The following is a 17,500-nucleotide window of genomic DNA, read 5'->3' as shown; positions in this document are numbered from 1 at the left end:
AACAGGAGAGCGAAGCCTCGTTAACAGCCCAGGTGAGGCGGCTGTCACCGTGGAAACAAACACTCCCCAGACTGTTGTGTTTGCAGGTCGCTGGGCGGCGTAGTGAGGCGGCGGGCGAGAGAGAGAGCGGTCAGGCCGGGCGAGCAGACAAGCTGTCAAACTCAATCTAGACAGAGAGACAGGACCTCCAGCAGCCTCCTGGCCCACTCAGCAGGGCCTGCTCGGGAACACACCCCGCCCTCCTCTCCTCCATCCTCCTCTCCTCCACCCTCCTCTCTTCTCCCCCACCCTCCTCTCTTCTCCTCCACCCTCCTCTCCTCCTCCACCCTCTCCTCCTCCTCCACCCTCCTCTCTTCTCCCCCACCCTCCTCTCCTCCATCCTCCTTCTCCTCCACCCTTCTTCTCCCCCACCCTCCTCTCCTGAACCCTCCACTCCTCCTCCACCCTCCTCTCCTCCACCCTCCTCTCCTCTTCCACCTCCTGCTTGGCTAACTGGCTGGCTGACTGATTAGCTAACTGGGCGGCTGGCTGGCTGATTGGCCGGCTTCTTTGTCTGCTCCAGTGCGTCCATATTGACAGGCCACCAGGCGTCCGAGTCCTCAACGCCCCATTGGTTTAACAAGACATGCCTCCGCCACTGCCTCACTGTGTGTGTGTGTGTGCGTGTGTGTGTGTTGCTCCATTGGTTTAACAAGACATGCATGCCAGCTCCACTCCAAATAGCAGCACAATCAATTGGCGTTAATACAGACCCGCCCCCGAACACAAGCCTGTCGCATGCTTGGCTACAGTCAATGACTGTTTTTCAGTGTGTGTTTGTGTGCTCATATATATAGTAAAATATGTAAATTCAGTATGCTGGAGATCAAGAAGACAGCATGTGGATATTGTCCATAGAGAAACGAGACAGGGGGAGAGAGACAGGGAGAGAGGGAGACAGGGAGAGAGGGAGACAGAGAGACAGGGAGAGAGGGAGACAGAGAGACAGGGAGACAGGGAGAGAGAGACAGGGAGAGAGGGAGACAGAGAGACAGGGAGAGAGGGAGACAGGGAGAGAGGGAGACAGAGAGACAGGGAGAGAGGGAGACAGAGGGACAGGGAGACAGGGAGAGAGAGACAGGGAGAGAGGGAGACAGAGAGACAGGGAGAGAGGGAGACAGGGAGACAGAGAGACAGGGAGAGAGGGAGACAGAGAGACAGGGAGAGAGGGAGACAGAGAGACAGGGAGAGAGGGAGACAGAGAGACAGGGAGAGAGGGAGACAGAGAGACAGGGAGAGAGGGAGACAGAGAGACAGGGAGAGAGGGAGACAGAGAGACAGGGAGAGAGGGAGACAGAGAGACAAGGAGAGAGGGAGACAGAGAGACAGGGAGAGAGGGAGACAGGGAGAGAGGGAGACAGGGAGAGAGGGAGACAGAGAGACAGGGAGAGAGGGAGAGAGGGAGAGAGGGAGACAGAGAGACAGGGAGAGAGGGAGAGAGGGAGACAGAGAGACAGGGAGAGAGGGAGACAGGGAGAGAGGGAGAGAGGGAGACAGAGAGACAGGGAGAGAGGGAGACAGAGAGACAGGGAGAGAGGGAGACAGGGAGCGAGGGACACACACACACAGAGAAAGACAGGGAGAGAGGGAGACAGAGAGAGACACAGGAAGAGAGGGAAAGAGAGAGAGAGACAGTGAGGGAGACAGACAGAGAGGCTGGGGTTAGAACCAGGCCCCAGGACTGGCTGTGTGGGGTCCTGACAGGGCTTGTGTTCCTAACAACACTTTAAGAATCTATACAGCAAGCTCACAAAGACCACACACACACACACACACACACACACACAGTTTACATCCTGAGTAAACATCCCTCACCAACAACACATGGGTGGACACGTGATGATGTCTTTGACATGAACACTCATATAATCACAAACACCGTTTCCTGATTTAGAGCAGAACTCACAACACAGCTGACGTATGGTCTGGTTACCCAAACCCTCTGACGACACACACACTCTCTCCTCTCACACACACTCTCTCTCCCCCTCTCCTCTCACACACACACAATCTCTCTCCCCCCTCTCCTCTCACACACACAACAAGCTACAGCAGAATCCAGCAGCAGCGTTTGATCCTACCGACACCATCTGCATCACCAGGGGTGCTGCTCAGCGTGTGTGTGCGTGTGTGTGTCGCAGGTGTCCTGCTGGGGCCAGATTACATGTTGCCTATCTCCCAGCAGGGGGAGCAGGCGTGGGGGCCTGGGTGGTTATAGTCACAACAGGGTGTGTGTGTGAGAGAGAGTGTGTGTGTGTGTGTGAGGCTATGTGTATGAGAGAGAGCGCGTGTCTGTGTTTGTGTGTATGAGGGTGTGTGAGTGTACGACAGTGTGTATGTCCTTGTTTGTGCGCGTGCGTCCTGCACAGTTGGTGACAGCGTCCCAGTAGTACAGTGTATTGTACAGTGTCTGAGGCTGTGGGAGGTAGCTGTCCGTGGTGCTGTCTGGGAAGCCGGCCTCCCACGCAGGGAAAAGCAGAAGAAGGTTCTCACCACACTGTCTCTACTGGACGGACAGCTCAGTGAGGAAGACCAATCAGTAGACAGCTGGTCCCTGACTGCTAGCCTATCGGTGTGAGGCCCTAACTCACCAAGCCTTGTGCGGACGGATCCTTAGAAACATGCTGTGGCTAGTGTGTGTGTGTTCTTCGCTTTACAGAGCAGCAGTTTCGTAATCGTTTAGCTGTGAGCAGTTGAGGAAAATATATATTGTGTGTGTGTGTGGGCGGTTGAGAGCAGGAGTTGGTCTGAGAGTTGATGAAGCACACAGGGAAAGTTGAAAGTGATTTTGCAGACCAACAGTCTACATTTCCACTACTCGCCTAACTCACTATTACTCGAAATATATCGAATAGTGTTATTTCCAAGTGGTAAACCAGCCTTCTGTACAGAGAAAAGGGTTTTGAAAGGTTCATAAACATTCACTACTGAAACCTTTCAGCTCCTCTGCTCACATTATACACACAGGGACAACAGAGAGAGACCAAGCAACTAGAGAGACAGACAGAGAGAGACCAAGCAACTAGAGAGACAGACAGAGAGAGACCAAGCAACTAGAGAGACAGACAGAGAGAGACACAGACTAGAGAGAGATACAGAGAGAAACAGAAATTAGAGAGAGAGATACAAAGAGAGAGAGAGAGAGCAACTAGAGAGAGAGATACAAAGAGAGAGAGAGAGAGAGCAACTGGAGAGAGAGATACAGAGAGCAGGATAGAGAGATAAAACAAGAGATAGAGAAAGATAGATATAGAGATATAGATACACTCACTGTGGGTTGCATAACGTATTGTTGATGAGGCATCCATGATGTACTCTGAACCTGGAGGGATAGAGAGAGAGAAGGAAGGAGGGAGAGAGGGAGATGGAAAAAGAGGGAGAGAAAGAGACGGAGGGAGAGAGTTTGTTTAACTTGCACATTCATGCCAATAAAGCATGTTAAATGAAAATGGAGAGACACACAGAGAGAGAGAGAGAGAGAGAGAGAGAGAGAGAGAGAGAGAGAGAGAGAGAGAGAGAGAGAGAGAGATAGAGAGACAGAGAGTGAGAGAGAGAGACAGAGAGTGAGAGAGAGAGACAGAGAGTGAGAGAGACAGAGAGTGAGAGAGAGACAGAGAGAGAGAGAGAGACAGAGAGAGACAGAGAGTGAGAGAGAGACAGAGACAGAGAGAGAGAGGACATGTCTCCTCGGTGTTGACTTGGACTCATGCCTTTCTTCTAATTCCACCAAAACATCATTCAATCACAATCAGCTGACAGTTTATCAACAACCTTGGTATTTACTGGTTTTTGAAAGGTAGATTCAAAACAAAATCTCAGGTACTGAGAGACAGAGAGAGAGAGACAGAGAGAGAGACAGAGAGACAGAGAAACAGAAAGAGAGAGACAAGGGCAGAGACAGAGATATGAGGCAACAGAACCCTAGGCACTGAGTTGATCCAGAGAGAGACCCAGCTTATGGAAGACAAACACAGCGCGTCGTCATCGAGTCTGAGAAAAGACAAACAGATCCTCTGGGCTCAGAGGATCTCTGGAGCCTGCCGGACTGTTCCAGAATGGCTGGTCGTGGGAAAGTTCTAGAACGCCGGACTTTCCTAGAATGGCTGGTTGTGGGAGAGTTTTCTCCCCCCCCCCCCCCCCCCTTGTCTCTTTCTTCCTGAGGAGATGAAGGGCTCACCTTGGGGCCAGTGCTGCCTGCAGGGGGATATTACAGGAGCAGAGGCAGGCCCATATTGAAACTGTGAGGATTAATATTCCTCAAAAGCCGGGCCATTGTTTTTGATAAATCAATTTGGGAAGCCTTTGCAGAGCGGATTAGAGACACTCCCCAAACCACTTCTCTCTCTCTCTCTTTCTCTCTGTCTCCCTCTCTCCCTTTCTCTCTCTCTCTTTCTCTCTCTCTGTGTGTCACCCTCTCTCTCTCTGTGTCTCCCTGTCTTTCTCTGTGTCTCTCCCCCCCCCCCCCCCCCCCTCCCTTCTCCTTACCTCCATCATTCCTGCCCACACCTCTCCCTCCTCCTCCACAATACCGGACTTGAGTTTTAATCAGTCGCTTCTGAATGGCGGGCACCTTCACCAGGCTCCTCTCTCTCTTTCTGTCTGCTCCCTCTCTCTCTCCCTACTCTCATTCACTCACTCACTCCCTCCCTCCCCCCTCTCTCACTCCCCCCCCCCTCCCTCCCTCCCTCCCCCCTCTCTCTCTCCCACCCTCCCTCCCCCCTCTCTCTCTCACTCCCTCCCCCCCCCCCCTCTCCCCCCTCCGTTTATCTATCTGCATTCCAGTCACATCCGATGGTAAATGCTGAGCTCTCCTCTAAAAGTGTGGGCCTGCAATGCCTCTGTCTGTGTGTGTGTGTGTGTTTGTTTGTGTGTGTGTGTGTGTGAGGGGGGTGTGGGGGGGGAGGTACAGGGGACTGGGAAGAGAGGAACACTGTGACGTTCCACACAACTCATTTACACGTTGATGTTCTGCTCCAATTCCTAGTGGGCTTGAGATCACAGAGAGGGGGGGGGGGGCTCCAGGGGAGAGGAAGAACAGAAGCAGGTAGAGAGAGGAGAGAGGAGAGAAAGAGGAGAGAGAGGAGAGGAGAGAGAGGAGAGGAGAGAGAGGAGAGGAGAGAGAGGGAAGATCACTCTCCTCCATCACGTAAACCGCTGAAAAAGCACAGCAGGGTCAGTCAGGGAGGACATGTTTGTTTTTCCACACTCCCACTCCTGGTGTGCGTGTCACTTCCCCCCTCCCTTCCTGTTGGCCTGTCTGCCCAGCCTAGCTTGTCTGTTGTGTTTCCCGCCCACGGAACAGATGCCATCCAGCAGCACAGTTGCTGAGCAGTGCAGCGATAAGAGAACCCCTTGCTTGTGTTGCCGCCCCCCACTCCCTCACCCTCTCCCTCTCGCAGTGCCCCCCCCATTCTCTCACCCCTCTCACACCCCTACCTCCCACTCAACCCGCCCTATCTCTCTCTGTTCCCTCTCTCACCCCCTCTCTCCTTCCCCCATCTACCATCTACATTCCTCCACTTCTCTCTCACCCCCTCTCTCCTTCCCCCATCTACCATCTACATTCCTCCACCTCTCTTCAGCCCCCACCCTCCACGTCCGCCTCCACCCCTCCCCCTCACCTGATATGTGGAGACGGGGGAAGCAGCGATGAAGGGAGTGATGGAGGTCTGTGCGATCATACGGTTGGTGGCAATACTGTAAGGCGAGGAGTAGAACCTGGAGGAGAGGGGGAGGAGAGGAGAAAGAAGAGAGGAGGAGAATAAAAAACTGGTCAGACAACCTTTCATCAAGACAGGACTTAAATACCTACATATCTCTCATGTCCCCCACCCCCCCCCCCCCACATACACACACACACACACACACACAGAGGGTGTATGAAGAGGTCTAGCAGTCCTTTATGTCCATACAGACTGTTTCCTCAGGGAATCTCTGCTTCTCATCCTCCATGCTGCCGCTTGCTCCAGTCTCCCCCTCTCTCAGGCTGGATATATATTGGGTTTCAACAGGCGCATAAATGTTTCATGGAGCATCTTACAGCTTCTCGATTGAAAAGTCAGGTTTTATCGGATCAAATTGAGCTTTGTCATCGTGTAAAAAAAAAAAGCTTGTCTCCTACTTCGTTCTCTCCTATTCAAACACACAGACAAACACACACGCACACACTATCCCCGAACGGCAGTATTAAGGCTACACCACGTTGGCCGGCTTAGAGATCGTGTCCCATCCATCGTCTTATGGATGTGTGTGTGTGTGTGTGTGGGGAGGGGGGAACTCGATGCATTTAAAGAAGGCTATTTCAAAGTGTTGGTTTGAGCCAGCAGGCTACTTCATCATGCTAGGTAACAGCAAGCCCCTCCCCTTCACCAAGCTGGGTAACACCAAGCCCCTCCCCTTCACCAAGCTGGGTAACAGCAAGCCCCTCCCCTTCACCAAGCTGGGTAACACCAAGCCCCTCCCCTTCACCAGCTCTGGAACCTGTTTCCTGTTCCCTGTGTAGTGACAGACATTGTTTCTTATTTCCTAGATGTGGTGACTATTATTTCCTGTTTCCTGTGTGTGATGATGTTGCTTCCTGTTTACTGTGTGGTGACCTTGTTTCCTGTTTGTGATGATGTTGCTTCCTGTTTCCCGTGTGTGATGACCTTGTTTCCTGTTTGTGATGACCTTGTTTCCTGTTTCCTGTGTGTGATGACCTTGCTTCCTGTTTGTGATGACCTTGTTTCCTGTTTCCTGTGTGTGATGACCTTGTTTCCTGTTTCCTGTGTGTGATGACCTTGTTTCCTGTTTCCCGTGTGTGATGACCTTGTTTCCTGTGTGTGATGACCTTGTTTCCTGTATGTGATGACCTTGTTTCCTGTGTGTGAGGACCTTGTTTCCTGTTTCCTGTGCGTGATGACCTTGTTTCCTGTGAGTGTTCTCTCCACTCAGACGTACACCAACATGTATGTCTTCAGGAAACACATCCCTCTCTCCACAGTCCACCTCACGAGCACACCTCTCAGAAGAATGATTTGTTCATCCTGCAAACACTTTTTACCCAAAGCGATGTACAGGGGGAAATTTGAACCTGTGACCTCCTTAACTATAGTTAAATTCCCTGAAGCTGTTCCCCTTTCCCTTCTCCATCACAGGGATATACTGTAACTATTGACCCAGAGCTCCGCGGTTACAGCACTTAACTCTAGATCAAGAGGGCGCAGGTTCAAATCCCCCCCATCTTCTATTTCACTTTGGATAAAAGGTTTGCTAAATGGGAAAAAAGGAAAAAACTGAAAACTGAATCCAGTTGTGGATCTGTGTGGCTCAGACAAGCAGATGGGGATGATGGAAGGATTGAGTTAAGTGTTTCAGGAAGCGAGGCGAGAGAGAGGATTTCCCGCCAGCGGCCAAGGACGGAACCGTGGGCTCTCCGCCCCTTCCTGTCTCTGTGTTCCAGAGAGGATGATGACTTCCTGTCTCTGTGTTCCAGAGAGGATGATGACTTCCTGTCTCTGTGTTCCAGAGAGGATGAAAATACACCCCTCTCTGGAACACTCTCATTCATCCATAGCAGTATCTAGCCAACACACACACACACACACACACACACACAAACCAACGGACATTTAAATTGAGAAACAGACAGACACACAGACAGATATATAGATAGATCAGACTCTTACCCGTTCTGCATGGCAGCTGGGTCGTATGTCAACGCCATCCCAGGCTGCAAGGCAAGAGAGGACACATCAGTCACAGGTGAAGGAGACACACTCGCTGTCACCTGTTATCGTCAGGGAGCGCTGGGCGACAGACACAGTCATGACAGACCCCAGCCCAGGAAACACCCTCTTTACCCCCTCACACGAGAAAGGTGAACGTGTGTGTGAATTTGCACGCATGTGTGCGTGTATGTAAGTGTGTGTGTGTGTGTGTGTGTGAGGCCCCTGACGGCTCCACAGAGCAGCCAGTGTGCTGTGATCAGTCATGTGCATTCCTGAAGGATTTCTCCCACAGGCCCACTAAGCCCATTCCTTCTACCAGGAGCTGCTGAGGACAGCACATTCCATCAACACGCACTCCCTTTCTCTCCAGTCCCCCCGCCCCCCCTCCTCCTCTCTCCTTCTCTCCCCACCCTACTCCTTGACCCCCTCCCTCTTTCCTCCCAAAGCTGAGTGAGGGAGTGCAGGCCCTCAGGGAGAGAGGTGAGGGTGGAGGGGAGGGTGGTGGGCGGGAGGGAGGGGACGGGGGAGAGGGGAGGAGGGGACTCAGAGAAGGTTGGATCTCTGTTTTTTGAGTAAAAACAGAGTTGGAGAAGAACTATTTACCGGATACAGCTGCCCCTCAATCTGACAGGAGCTGTGTATGTGTGTGTGTGTACAAGCATGTGTGTGTGGTGTACAAGTGTGTGTATGTGTGTACTAACAGCTCTGCAGGGACTGATAGTCTCTAAGTGGCGCCCTTGCTTCTGTGTGTTGATAAATTCCTACCCACAATCCCCCTGCAGCCCACCGACTGGACATGACTGATTATGTATGGACTTGGCTCATCCGGTCGAAAAAAGAGGAGAGAGAGAGGGGAGAGAGAGAGGGGGAGAGAGGAGAGAGAGGAGAGGGATAGAGAGGAGAGGGAGGGGGAGAGAGGAGAGGAGAAGGGGAGAGAGGAGAGAGAGAAACAGGAGAGAAAAAACAGGAGAGAGAGGAGAAGAGAGAGAGTAGTGTGTATATAGAGTGGGCGTTAGAGAGAGCGAGGGAGAGAGCGAGAGAGAGTGAGAAAGGGAAAGAGAGAGAACAAGATGATGTGAGAGTAGGAGACAGAGAGAGAGAGATTGCTGGCTTAGCTGTATAACAGAAGAATGTGAGAGAGAGATGTTGAGTGTGTGTGTGAGAGAGAGTACTGTACACTGTGCAGTTTATGTTACGCTCTAGAGAGTGTGTTTGACTGAGTCTTCTTTAAGTGAGTGGCTGTGTTTGAGTCTGTGTGTGTTTGAGTCTGTGTGTGTTTGAGTCTGTGTGTGTTTGAGTCTGTGTGTGTCTGAGACAGCATGAGTGTGAGCCAGTGAGTGTGTGTGTGTGAGACAGCTCTGTGTGTGTGTGTGTGAGTGTGTATGAGAGTATGTGTGTGAGTGTGTATGAGAGTGTGTATGAGAGTGTGTATGAGAGTGTACAGATCAGTTGAAGGGGTCAGGTGAGGACAGGCTTGGCTGTGAGGACTACTGCACTGTACTCCACTGTACTCTGCTGTACTCTGCTGTATTCTACTGTACTTTACTGTATTTTACTGTATTTTACTGTACTCTGCTGTACTCTGCTGTATTCTACTGTATTCTACTGTACTCTACTGAACTGCTGTACTCTACTGTACTTTACTGTACTCTACTGTACTCTACTGTACTCTACTGTATTCTACTGAACTGCTGTACTCTACTGTATACTGTACTGGCACAGGAAAGCTGAACCAATTGCATCATGTCTGCTGTGTGATGGAAACACACACACACACACACACACACACCTGCCCTCCTCCATTCCAGCCATTTAGTTTTCTCATCTCTGCTCTTCCCCCTTGAGCTAGTTTGACTTTGAAAGGGAGCACTCTTGTGTGTGTGTGTGTGTGTGTGAAAGAGACAGAGACAGAGACAGAGAGACATAGAACGAGAGAGCACAGGGATCTTGATCTTGAGTGACTTTGAGGATGTTGACATGTGTAACTGCGAGTAAGAAATGTGTTCTCTGTCAGACAAACAGAGAACAAAAAACACTTTCTTCCAACCCGGAGACCTGAAATGTCCCAGCATCCTCCGCTCAGCCCTGGGCATTGTGACCCTTACTCAGTGTGGACCAATCACACTGTGATGTAGCGGTTCCTCTCTGGACTGTGGTCCGCCTAGAAACCACGTGTCGTGAGAGCTCAAAGCTGAGGGAGGTGTGACAAACGAACCTCCAGGCTTCCCATCACCAGTGACCCCCCGCTGGGCCGCCTAGCTCTGCCTGCCTGCCTGCCTGCCGGACTGGTTAGGTGACTGACTGGCTGGGGAGGTGACTGACTGGCTGGCTGGTTAGGTGACTGACTGGCTGGCTGGCTGGTTAGGTGACTGACTGGCTGGCTGGTTAGGTGACAGACTGACTGGCTGGCTGGTTAGGTGACAGACTGACTGGCTGGCTGGTTAGGTGACAGACTGACTGGCTGGTTGGTTAGGTGACAGACTGACTGGCTGGTTGGTTAGGTGACAGACTGACTGGCTGGCTGGTTAGGTGACTGACTGACTGTCTGGCTGGTTAGGTGACTGACTGGCTGGCTGGTTAGGTGACTGGCTGGCTGGCTGGTTAGGTGACTGACTGGCTGGCTGGCTGGTTAGGTGACAGACTGTCTGGCTGGTTAGGTGACTGACTGACTGGCTGGCTGGTTAGGTGACTGACTGGCTGGCTGGTAGACTGACTGGCTGGCTGGTTAGGTGACTGACTGGCTGGCTGGTAGACTGACTGACTGGCTGGCTGGTTAGGTGACTGACTGGCTGGCTGGTTAGGTGACTGACTGGCTGGCTGGTTAGGTGACTGACTACATTTACATGTTATTCAGTCAGCAGAGGCTCCAATCCACAGCTACGTATAACACAGTTCATCTAGGAAGAACAGCAGATCAAGGATCAGAGGTTCTAACAGTGTTTCACTGGTCAGAGCCAAGGGTCTGTATTTACCAGACACACACACACACACACTTCCCTACTGGTTCAGCACTTAAGCCTGCTGCAACCTCTCAGTCATGCCCTTATCCAAGGAAGGAGGGATGAAGAAAAACAGGAGGGGGAGAGAGAGAGGGAAAGAGAGAGAGAGAAAGAGAGACAGAAAGAGAGGGGGAGAGAGAGGAAGAGAGAGGGAGAGAGGGTGAGAGAGGGAGAGAGAGAGGGAGAGAGGGTGAGAGAGGAAGAGAGAGGGTGAAAGAGAGGAAGAGAAAGGGTGAGAGAGGGAGAGAGAGAGAGGGAGAGAGAGGAAGAGAGAGGGAGAGAGAGGAAAAGAGAGGGAGAGGAAGAGAGAGGGTGAGAGAGGGAGAGAGAGGGAGAGAGAGGAAGAGAGAGGGTGAGAGAGAGAGAGGCAGAGAGAGAGACAGGAAGAAAGAGGGAGAGAGAGGGAATAAAAGAGAAGGAAAGGGGAATATGATGACAGGAGGGGATCCCATGCACTAATCTGCCTCTTTCTATGTAAATATCCTTGTAGAAGCTGCAGTAAACACACACACACACGCACACGCACACACACACACACGCACACACACACAAACCACGCTTACCTCGCGCCAAGTCAGGCCTAACCTTGTCAGTGTGTTAGAGCCAAATGGTAAACAGCTCAGTGGGAAATACTGGAGGTGTTGGGACTGCTGAGGGTCACAAACCCAGCTCACACACACACCCAGCTCACACACACACCCAGCTCACACACACACCCAGCTCACACACACACCCACACGCTTCCTGAAGGTCATGCAGTGAGTTCCTCTTCAGTGTGTGTGTTATGTTCTCCACCATGCTACTTCAGCATATCTGTCAGCTTCTCCAGTTCACTCTGGCAAAACTATGCACCGTAATACTCCCTCCCCCCTCCCTCCCTCCCCCCTCCCTCCCCTCTCCCCTCCTCCTCCCCCCCTCCTCATCTCCTCCTGTCCTTCAGGTCATGGTGCTCACCTTTCACTGCAGACTACCAACCCTGCACCCTTCACAACACTCCTCCCCTCTGCCCTCCTCCCCTCTGCCCTCCTCCTCCTCCGCCCCCCCCTCCTCTCCCCCCTACTCCTCCCCCCCTCCTCCCTCCTCCCCCCTCCTCCTCTCCTCCCCTCCTCCTCCCCCCCCTCCTCCTCCTCCTCCCCCTCCTCCCCCTCTTCCTCTCCTCCCCCCCTCCTCTCCTCCCTCCCCTCCTCCTCCCCCCTCCTCCCCCTCCTCTCTCCCTCCTCCCCCCCTCCTCCCTCCCCCCCCCCCTCCCTCCCCTCTCCCCTCCTCCTCTCCCTCCCCCTCCTCCTCCGCCCCCCCCCTCCTCTCCCCCCTACTCCTCCCCCCCCCTCCTCCTCCTCCCCCCCCCTCCTCTCCTCCCCTCCTCCCCCTCTTCCTCTCCTCCCCCCCTCCTCCCCCTCCTCTCTTGGCAGCCGTGTCTCTGATGTTCTGTGTTCCAACAGGTGTCGTGGTGTCGTGGCGTAGCCCCGGCTGAGCGTGCGTGCCATGCTGCCATGCTGCAGCTGGAGCCAGATGTCTGACTCTGACTCCCACCAGCGTTCTCAGGGCGGCTACGCTGGATGACCTGCCATTACCCTGCCCCATTACCTCAGATGGTAAATACCCTGCTCAGGAACACACGGTTCACCCAGGGGCTGAACACAAGCGGGCTTCAAACGCAGCCTTAGATGGTATCAGGGCGTCGCTCGGTGTGGAACGCTCTCAATTCTGTTGGTGGGAGACGGTGTGAGATAGGGGTGAGATAGGGGTGAGGTAGGGGTGAGATAGGGGTGAGATAGGGGTGAGGTAGGGGTGAGATAGGGGTGAGATAGGGGTGAGATAGGGGTGAGATAGGGGTGAGGTAGGGGTGAGGTAGGGGTGAGGTGTATGTTGAGTGCAGTGGCATGTTCGACAACCTGGGGTCATGTGCTGCACCGAATGACAAACAGAAAAAGAGTAGTAAAAGATGCAAATAAAAATCAAACACCACATTTACCTGTAGGTTAAGGAGAGGGTAAGGGATAAGGTTACCATAACTGTAACCCGGCACGAAAAAAGCCTTAGAAATGCTCCTTTTTAAAATGCTGGGGTTTCAATTTCGTTGAGTGTCGCTCAACAATCGTTCTCTGGAACACGATTCAATACAACCATTGTGTTAGTGTCTACGAGCGAGAACAAGCGTGACACCCCGTTGTCTATGGTGTGTCTGTTTAGCACAGGTGAACACTGTTGGCCGAGATGAGATGAGGTTCCTTTGCGATAGCAAATCCAGACCGTTCCTGTACTCTGACACCACGCTCTTCTGATCCCTTCTCCTGTTTCTTTTCTACCTGAACCATTCGCATGTGGCTGTGGATCGAACCCTCTGCTACATGAATGCAATGAGAGATGCTAGATGTAGCTGCGGAGCCCTCATGGCGTCCACAGGGAGCAGCCGCAGAGCCAACATGGCGTCCAGAAGCCTCACCTCTCCCTCCCGGTGCCACGGCCGGCCCGTCTGGGGGTACTTGCTCTGGCTCTGACGTTTCTTCTGACCGCCGTCGGCAAACTTACACAGCAGAGGTTCTGTAGGGGCTGGAGAGAGAGAGAGCGAGGGGGGGAGGGAGGGACAGAGAGGAGGGAGGGAGGGAGGGGGGAGAGGAGGGAGGGGAGGGGGGAGAGGAGGGAGGGAGGGGGGACGGAGGGGGGAGAGGAGGGAGGGAGGGGAGGGGGGAGAGGAGGGAGGGAAAGAAAGAAAACACAAGGAACCATTATCAAGACCACAAATGTAAACACCTCTGTGGAAACAGAACTTGTAAGAAGCGTATTACCTCTCCCCCTCCCTCCCTCCCTCCCTCCCTCCCTCCCTCCCTCCCTCCCTCCCTCCCTCCCTCCCTCCCTCCCTCCCTCCCTCCCTCCCTCCCTCCCTCCCTCCCTCCCTCCCTCCCTCCCTCCCTCCCTCCCTCCCTCCCTCCGTCCCTCCCTCCCTCCCTGTCCCTCCCTCCCTTCCTCCCTCCCTCCCTCCCTCCCTCCCTCCCTCCCTCCCTCCCTCCCTCCCTCCCTCCCTCCCTCCCTCCCTCCCTGTCCCTCCCTCCCTGTCCCTCCCTCCCTCCCTCCCGTGGAGTTCCGTGAGGAGCTCCCAGACACAGCCTGCTGGTCTCTCCTGCTGGTCCAGCCCTGCTGGCAGCACTTGAAAGAGCCTGCCAGGGTATTGTTGAAATAATAATCAGAGAGAACGTCCTCATAGATAGCTTGGAGGGCTGGATACAGGGCTGCCTTGTCAGGACAAACTCCTTCCTGAAAGGCGTTCCCCCCCCCTCCTCTCTCTCTCTTTCGTTCACTCCAATCCCCTGTTTTCTTAAAGAGCTTCCTGCCTCCACCCAACCCTCCCTCTCTCCCTCTCTCTCTCTCTCTCTCTCTCTCTCTCTCTCTCTCTCTCTCTCTCTCTCTCTCTCTCTCTCTCTCTCTCTCTCTCCCTCTCTCTCTCTCTCTTTCTCTCTCTCTCTCTCTCCCTCTCTCTCTCTCTCTCCTTTTCTCTATCCTCTTTTAATCTTCATGTTGTTTCCACTCTGCAACAGGAGAGCTTTCTCACCAGGAGTCGCTGTGTGTGTGTGTGTGTGAGTGTGTGTGTGTTTTCCCCCATGTGTCCAGTGGGGGCAGTCTATCCATGTAGTGACTCCAGAGGAGGCACAGATGAACCAACACACACTCAACAACACACACTCAACAATACACACACACAATGAACACAACATCACACACACAATGAACACAACATCACACACACAATGAACACAACATCACACACACAATGAACACAACATCACACACACAATGAACACAACATCACACACTCAACAACACACACACACACACAATGAACACAACAATACACACACAATGAACACAACATCACACACACAATGAACACAACATCACACACACAATGAACACAACATCACACACACAATAAACACAACAATACACACTCAACAACACACTTGACAATGCTTCTACAGCAGGGAATGCAAGAGGTTTGCTGTGGAACATTAATTTGGTATTCTATTAAACACTGTCCCAATGGTAACCTCCTCTAACTGGTCTTAGGATCAAAACACCAGGGGTAACAAGTTCGACAGACTTTTCAGAGTGATATTCAGCTATGAAAACTACTTACAAAAGGCCACCTTCTCCCTCCCCCCCCCCCCACCTGTTCTCCTCCCCTCCCAGGTGAGCTTTGAGGATTACAAGAAAGAGGAAGAATGGATCAAAAGAGAGAAAACAAAATAGAAGTCTTCTGAGGAAAAACAGACCCAATGAAAGAGAGAGGAGAGAGGAGAGAGAGAGGAGAGAGAGGGGAGAGGAGAGAGTAGAGAGTAGAGAGAGAGAGAAGAGATGGAGAGACAGAGAAGAGAGAGAGAGAGAGAGAGAGAAAGAGAGAGAGGAGAGAGAGAGGAGAGAGAGTTGTGTTGTGGTGAGAAAGGGGCGACTGCTCTAGACAGGGATCAGGGGGTTTAACAGAGGGTCTGTCTCCTTGTCTGTGTCAGTGAGATCACTATCTCTGCCCAGCAGCTGAGAGAGAGGGGGAGAGAGGAGGGGAGCGGGAGAGAGGGAAGGAGGGAGACAGAGAGAGAGAGAGAGAGAGAGAGAGAGAACCGACAGATCGTGGGATCAAACAGCAAACAGGCCGAGTACCTACATAACAGGCCTCACACACACACACACCTGCAGCTGTGTGCCGGCAGACTAAAGGGGTGGCTGGAGGGCGGGGTGGGGTGGGGCGAGGGGGGGAGGGTGACCTGTCATCACGCTCGTATTACTAACAATCACATGATCACGGCACAACGCTGCTCCAGGTGACGCTGCCCATACAACCCCGCTCTCATCCCCCAGCACCCTGCCCTGGCCTGACAGACCTCAGGTAGGGCACTGGACAGGGAGAGGAGGGGGGGAAGGGAAGAATGAGTAGGAGGTGATGGAGATGAAAGAGAGGGAGACAGAGGAGGAGGAGTAGAAGAAGGAGGTGGAGGGGGGAGAAGAGGTGCACCATGGGAGAGGCTACACTAATCAGACGTCACAGCTGCCTCAGGTCAAGGGGTCAAGTTAGCACCGAACGACCCACAGAAACGTCCGTATCCTGAACAACCCTCAGACTGAACGCCGGCCCGCATCCCGACGATCACTCCCTGCGTGTTTCCTGAGAGCTACTGCCAGCGTGCAGGGCGTGCCAGCGTGCAGGGCGTGTCAGCGTGCAGGGCGTGCCAGCGTGCAGGGCGTGCCATCGTGCAGGACGTGCCAGCGTGCAGGGCGTGCCAGCGTGCAGGGCGTGCCAGCGTGCAGGGCGTGCTAATGTGCAGGGCGTGCTAGCGTGCAGGGCGTGCTAGCGTGCAGGGCGTGCTAGCGTGCAGGGCGTGCCAGCGTGCAGGGTGTTCCAGCGTGCAGGGCGTGCTAGCGTGCAGGGCGTGCTAGCGTGCAGGGCGTGCTAGCGTTCAGAGGCAGAGGAGGCAGAGATGAAGGAGGGACTGAGGGAGTCTCCTCTTCCACCGCGGCCCAGGAGGGTGGGGAGAGAGCTGGGTAGGAGACTGCCAGCTCCACCTCTCTCTCTCTCTCTGTCTCTCTCTCTCTCTCTCTCTCTCTGTCTCTCTCTCCCCACCTACTCTCTGACTGTGAGCTAATTAGCTGTCTGGCTCATTTAGTCAGTCTGAGATGGAGGCTGTGTCTGTATCCCTCCACTCTGCTCCTGCTCCCACAGCACTCTGGACAATTTGTTTAAGAATACGACCCAAAACCAACAGCCCTGTCTCAGGCCACACACACACACACACACACACACACACAGACCTGCTGTCACCTCACACACACACACCTGCTGTCACCTCTTACACACACACCCACACACACCTAAACACATACACACAGACTTACCAAGAGTCCCTCCCCTCTCTTTCCCAGCAGGCACTGCAGTTCACAGAAACAAAACACTGTGGACACACACACTTAAGGCTAGTGAAAATACTATGGACACACACACACACACGCACACACCAGGTCCCACACGCTAAAAAAAGAAACACGCCTGCTTTAAGCAAGTCTGTGAGAGTCTACGAATAAGAACCATACTAATGTAGGGCTTGTTAATGACCTCAAACGAGGTGAGAGAAAATAGTGGAGTGGTGTTGGTTGGAGGTCATCAACAAACACTAACGAGGTGCTCAAAGAGAACCTTTAATCGTTCTTTATTTAGGTTGCCATGGGAACAAGAAAACCAGGCTTCACGGAACAAGTCAGGACACCCTTTGAACCAGGGGGCCCCGGTACTAAAGCTCTCTCTCTCTCTCTCTCTCTCTCTCTCTCTCTCTCTCTCTCTCTCTCTCTCTCCGTCTCTCCCCGCTCTCCCTCTTTCTCCCTCTCTCCTGAGGAAGGGCCGAGAAAACTTTGAGTCAAAGCAGGCTGTCGAATCAGACTGTCAAATCAGGCGTCAAATGAGCTGGAAGGTGCTGTCCTGTTGGCCCATGCTGAGGTCAGTCACCATAGTGTTCCAGAAAGACCCAACACTGCTTCCACAAAACACTCCCTCGCTTTTACGGACCACAACAAATCTTTCTACAGCCCTTCTCACAAGCAGTGTCACAAAGAGCTTCACATACGAACACAGATCAGCACTTATAACCAGCCTGAGAGCTTCGTAGAAGGAGAAGCTCCGAGGAGAACGAGAGACAGAGAGGGAGACAGAGAGAGGAGAGAGAAGGAGAGACAGAGAGAGGGAAAGAGAGGAGAGGTGGGAGGGAAAGAGAGTGA

General features: G+C 53.1%; 1 protein-coding gene across 1 annotated transcript in view; it reads right to left on the bottom strand.

Moving 5' to 3' along the window:
- Positions 1-17,500, bottom strand: part of rbms3 (RNA binding motif, single stranded interacting protein) — a 133,947-nt gene that overhangs the window by 13,397 nt on the left and 103,050 nt on the right. The window contains exons 7-10 of the mRNA XM_084696892.1: positions 13,191-13,297; positions 7,707-7,750; positions 5,661-5,757; positions 3,311-3,361 (exon numbers count right to left, since the gene is read on the bottom strand). Of these exons, the coding sequence (XP_084553018.1) occupies positions 3,311-3,361; positions 5,661-5,757; positions 7,707-7,750; positions 13,191-13,297 (299 nt within the window). The remainder of the gene's footprint in view (positions 1-3,310; positions 3,362-5,660; positions 5,758-7,706; positions 7,751-13,190; positions 13,298-17,500) is intronic.

The sequence above is a fragment of the Hypomesus nipponensis genome, chromosome 4 (genome assembly GCF_054491055.1).
Source record: "Hypomesus nipponensis isolate SF chromosome 4, ASM5449105v1, whole genome shotgun sequence".
NCBI classification, from domain to species: domain Eukaryota; kingdom Metazoa; phylum Chordata; class Actinopteri; order Osmeriformes; family Osmeridae; genus Hypomesus; species Hypomesus nipponensis.
Note: the sequence above shows the minus strand (reverse complement) of the source record. Positions and strands in the feature narration are given on the sequence as shown.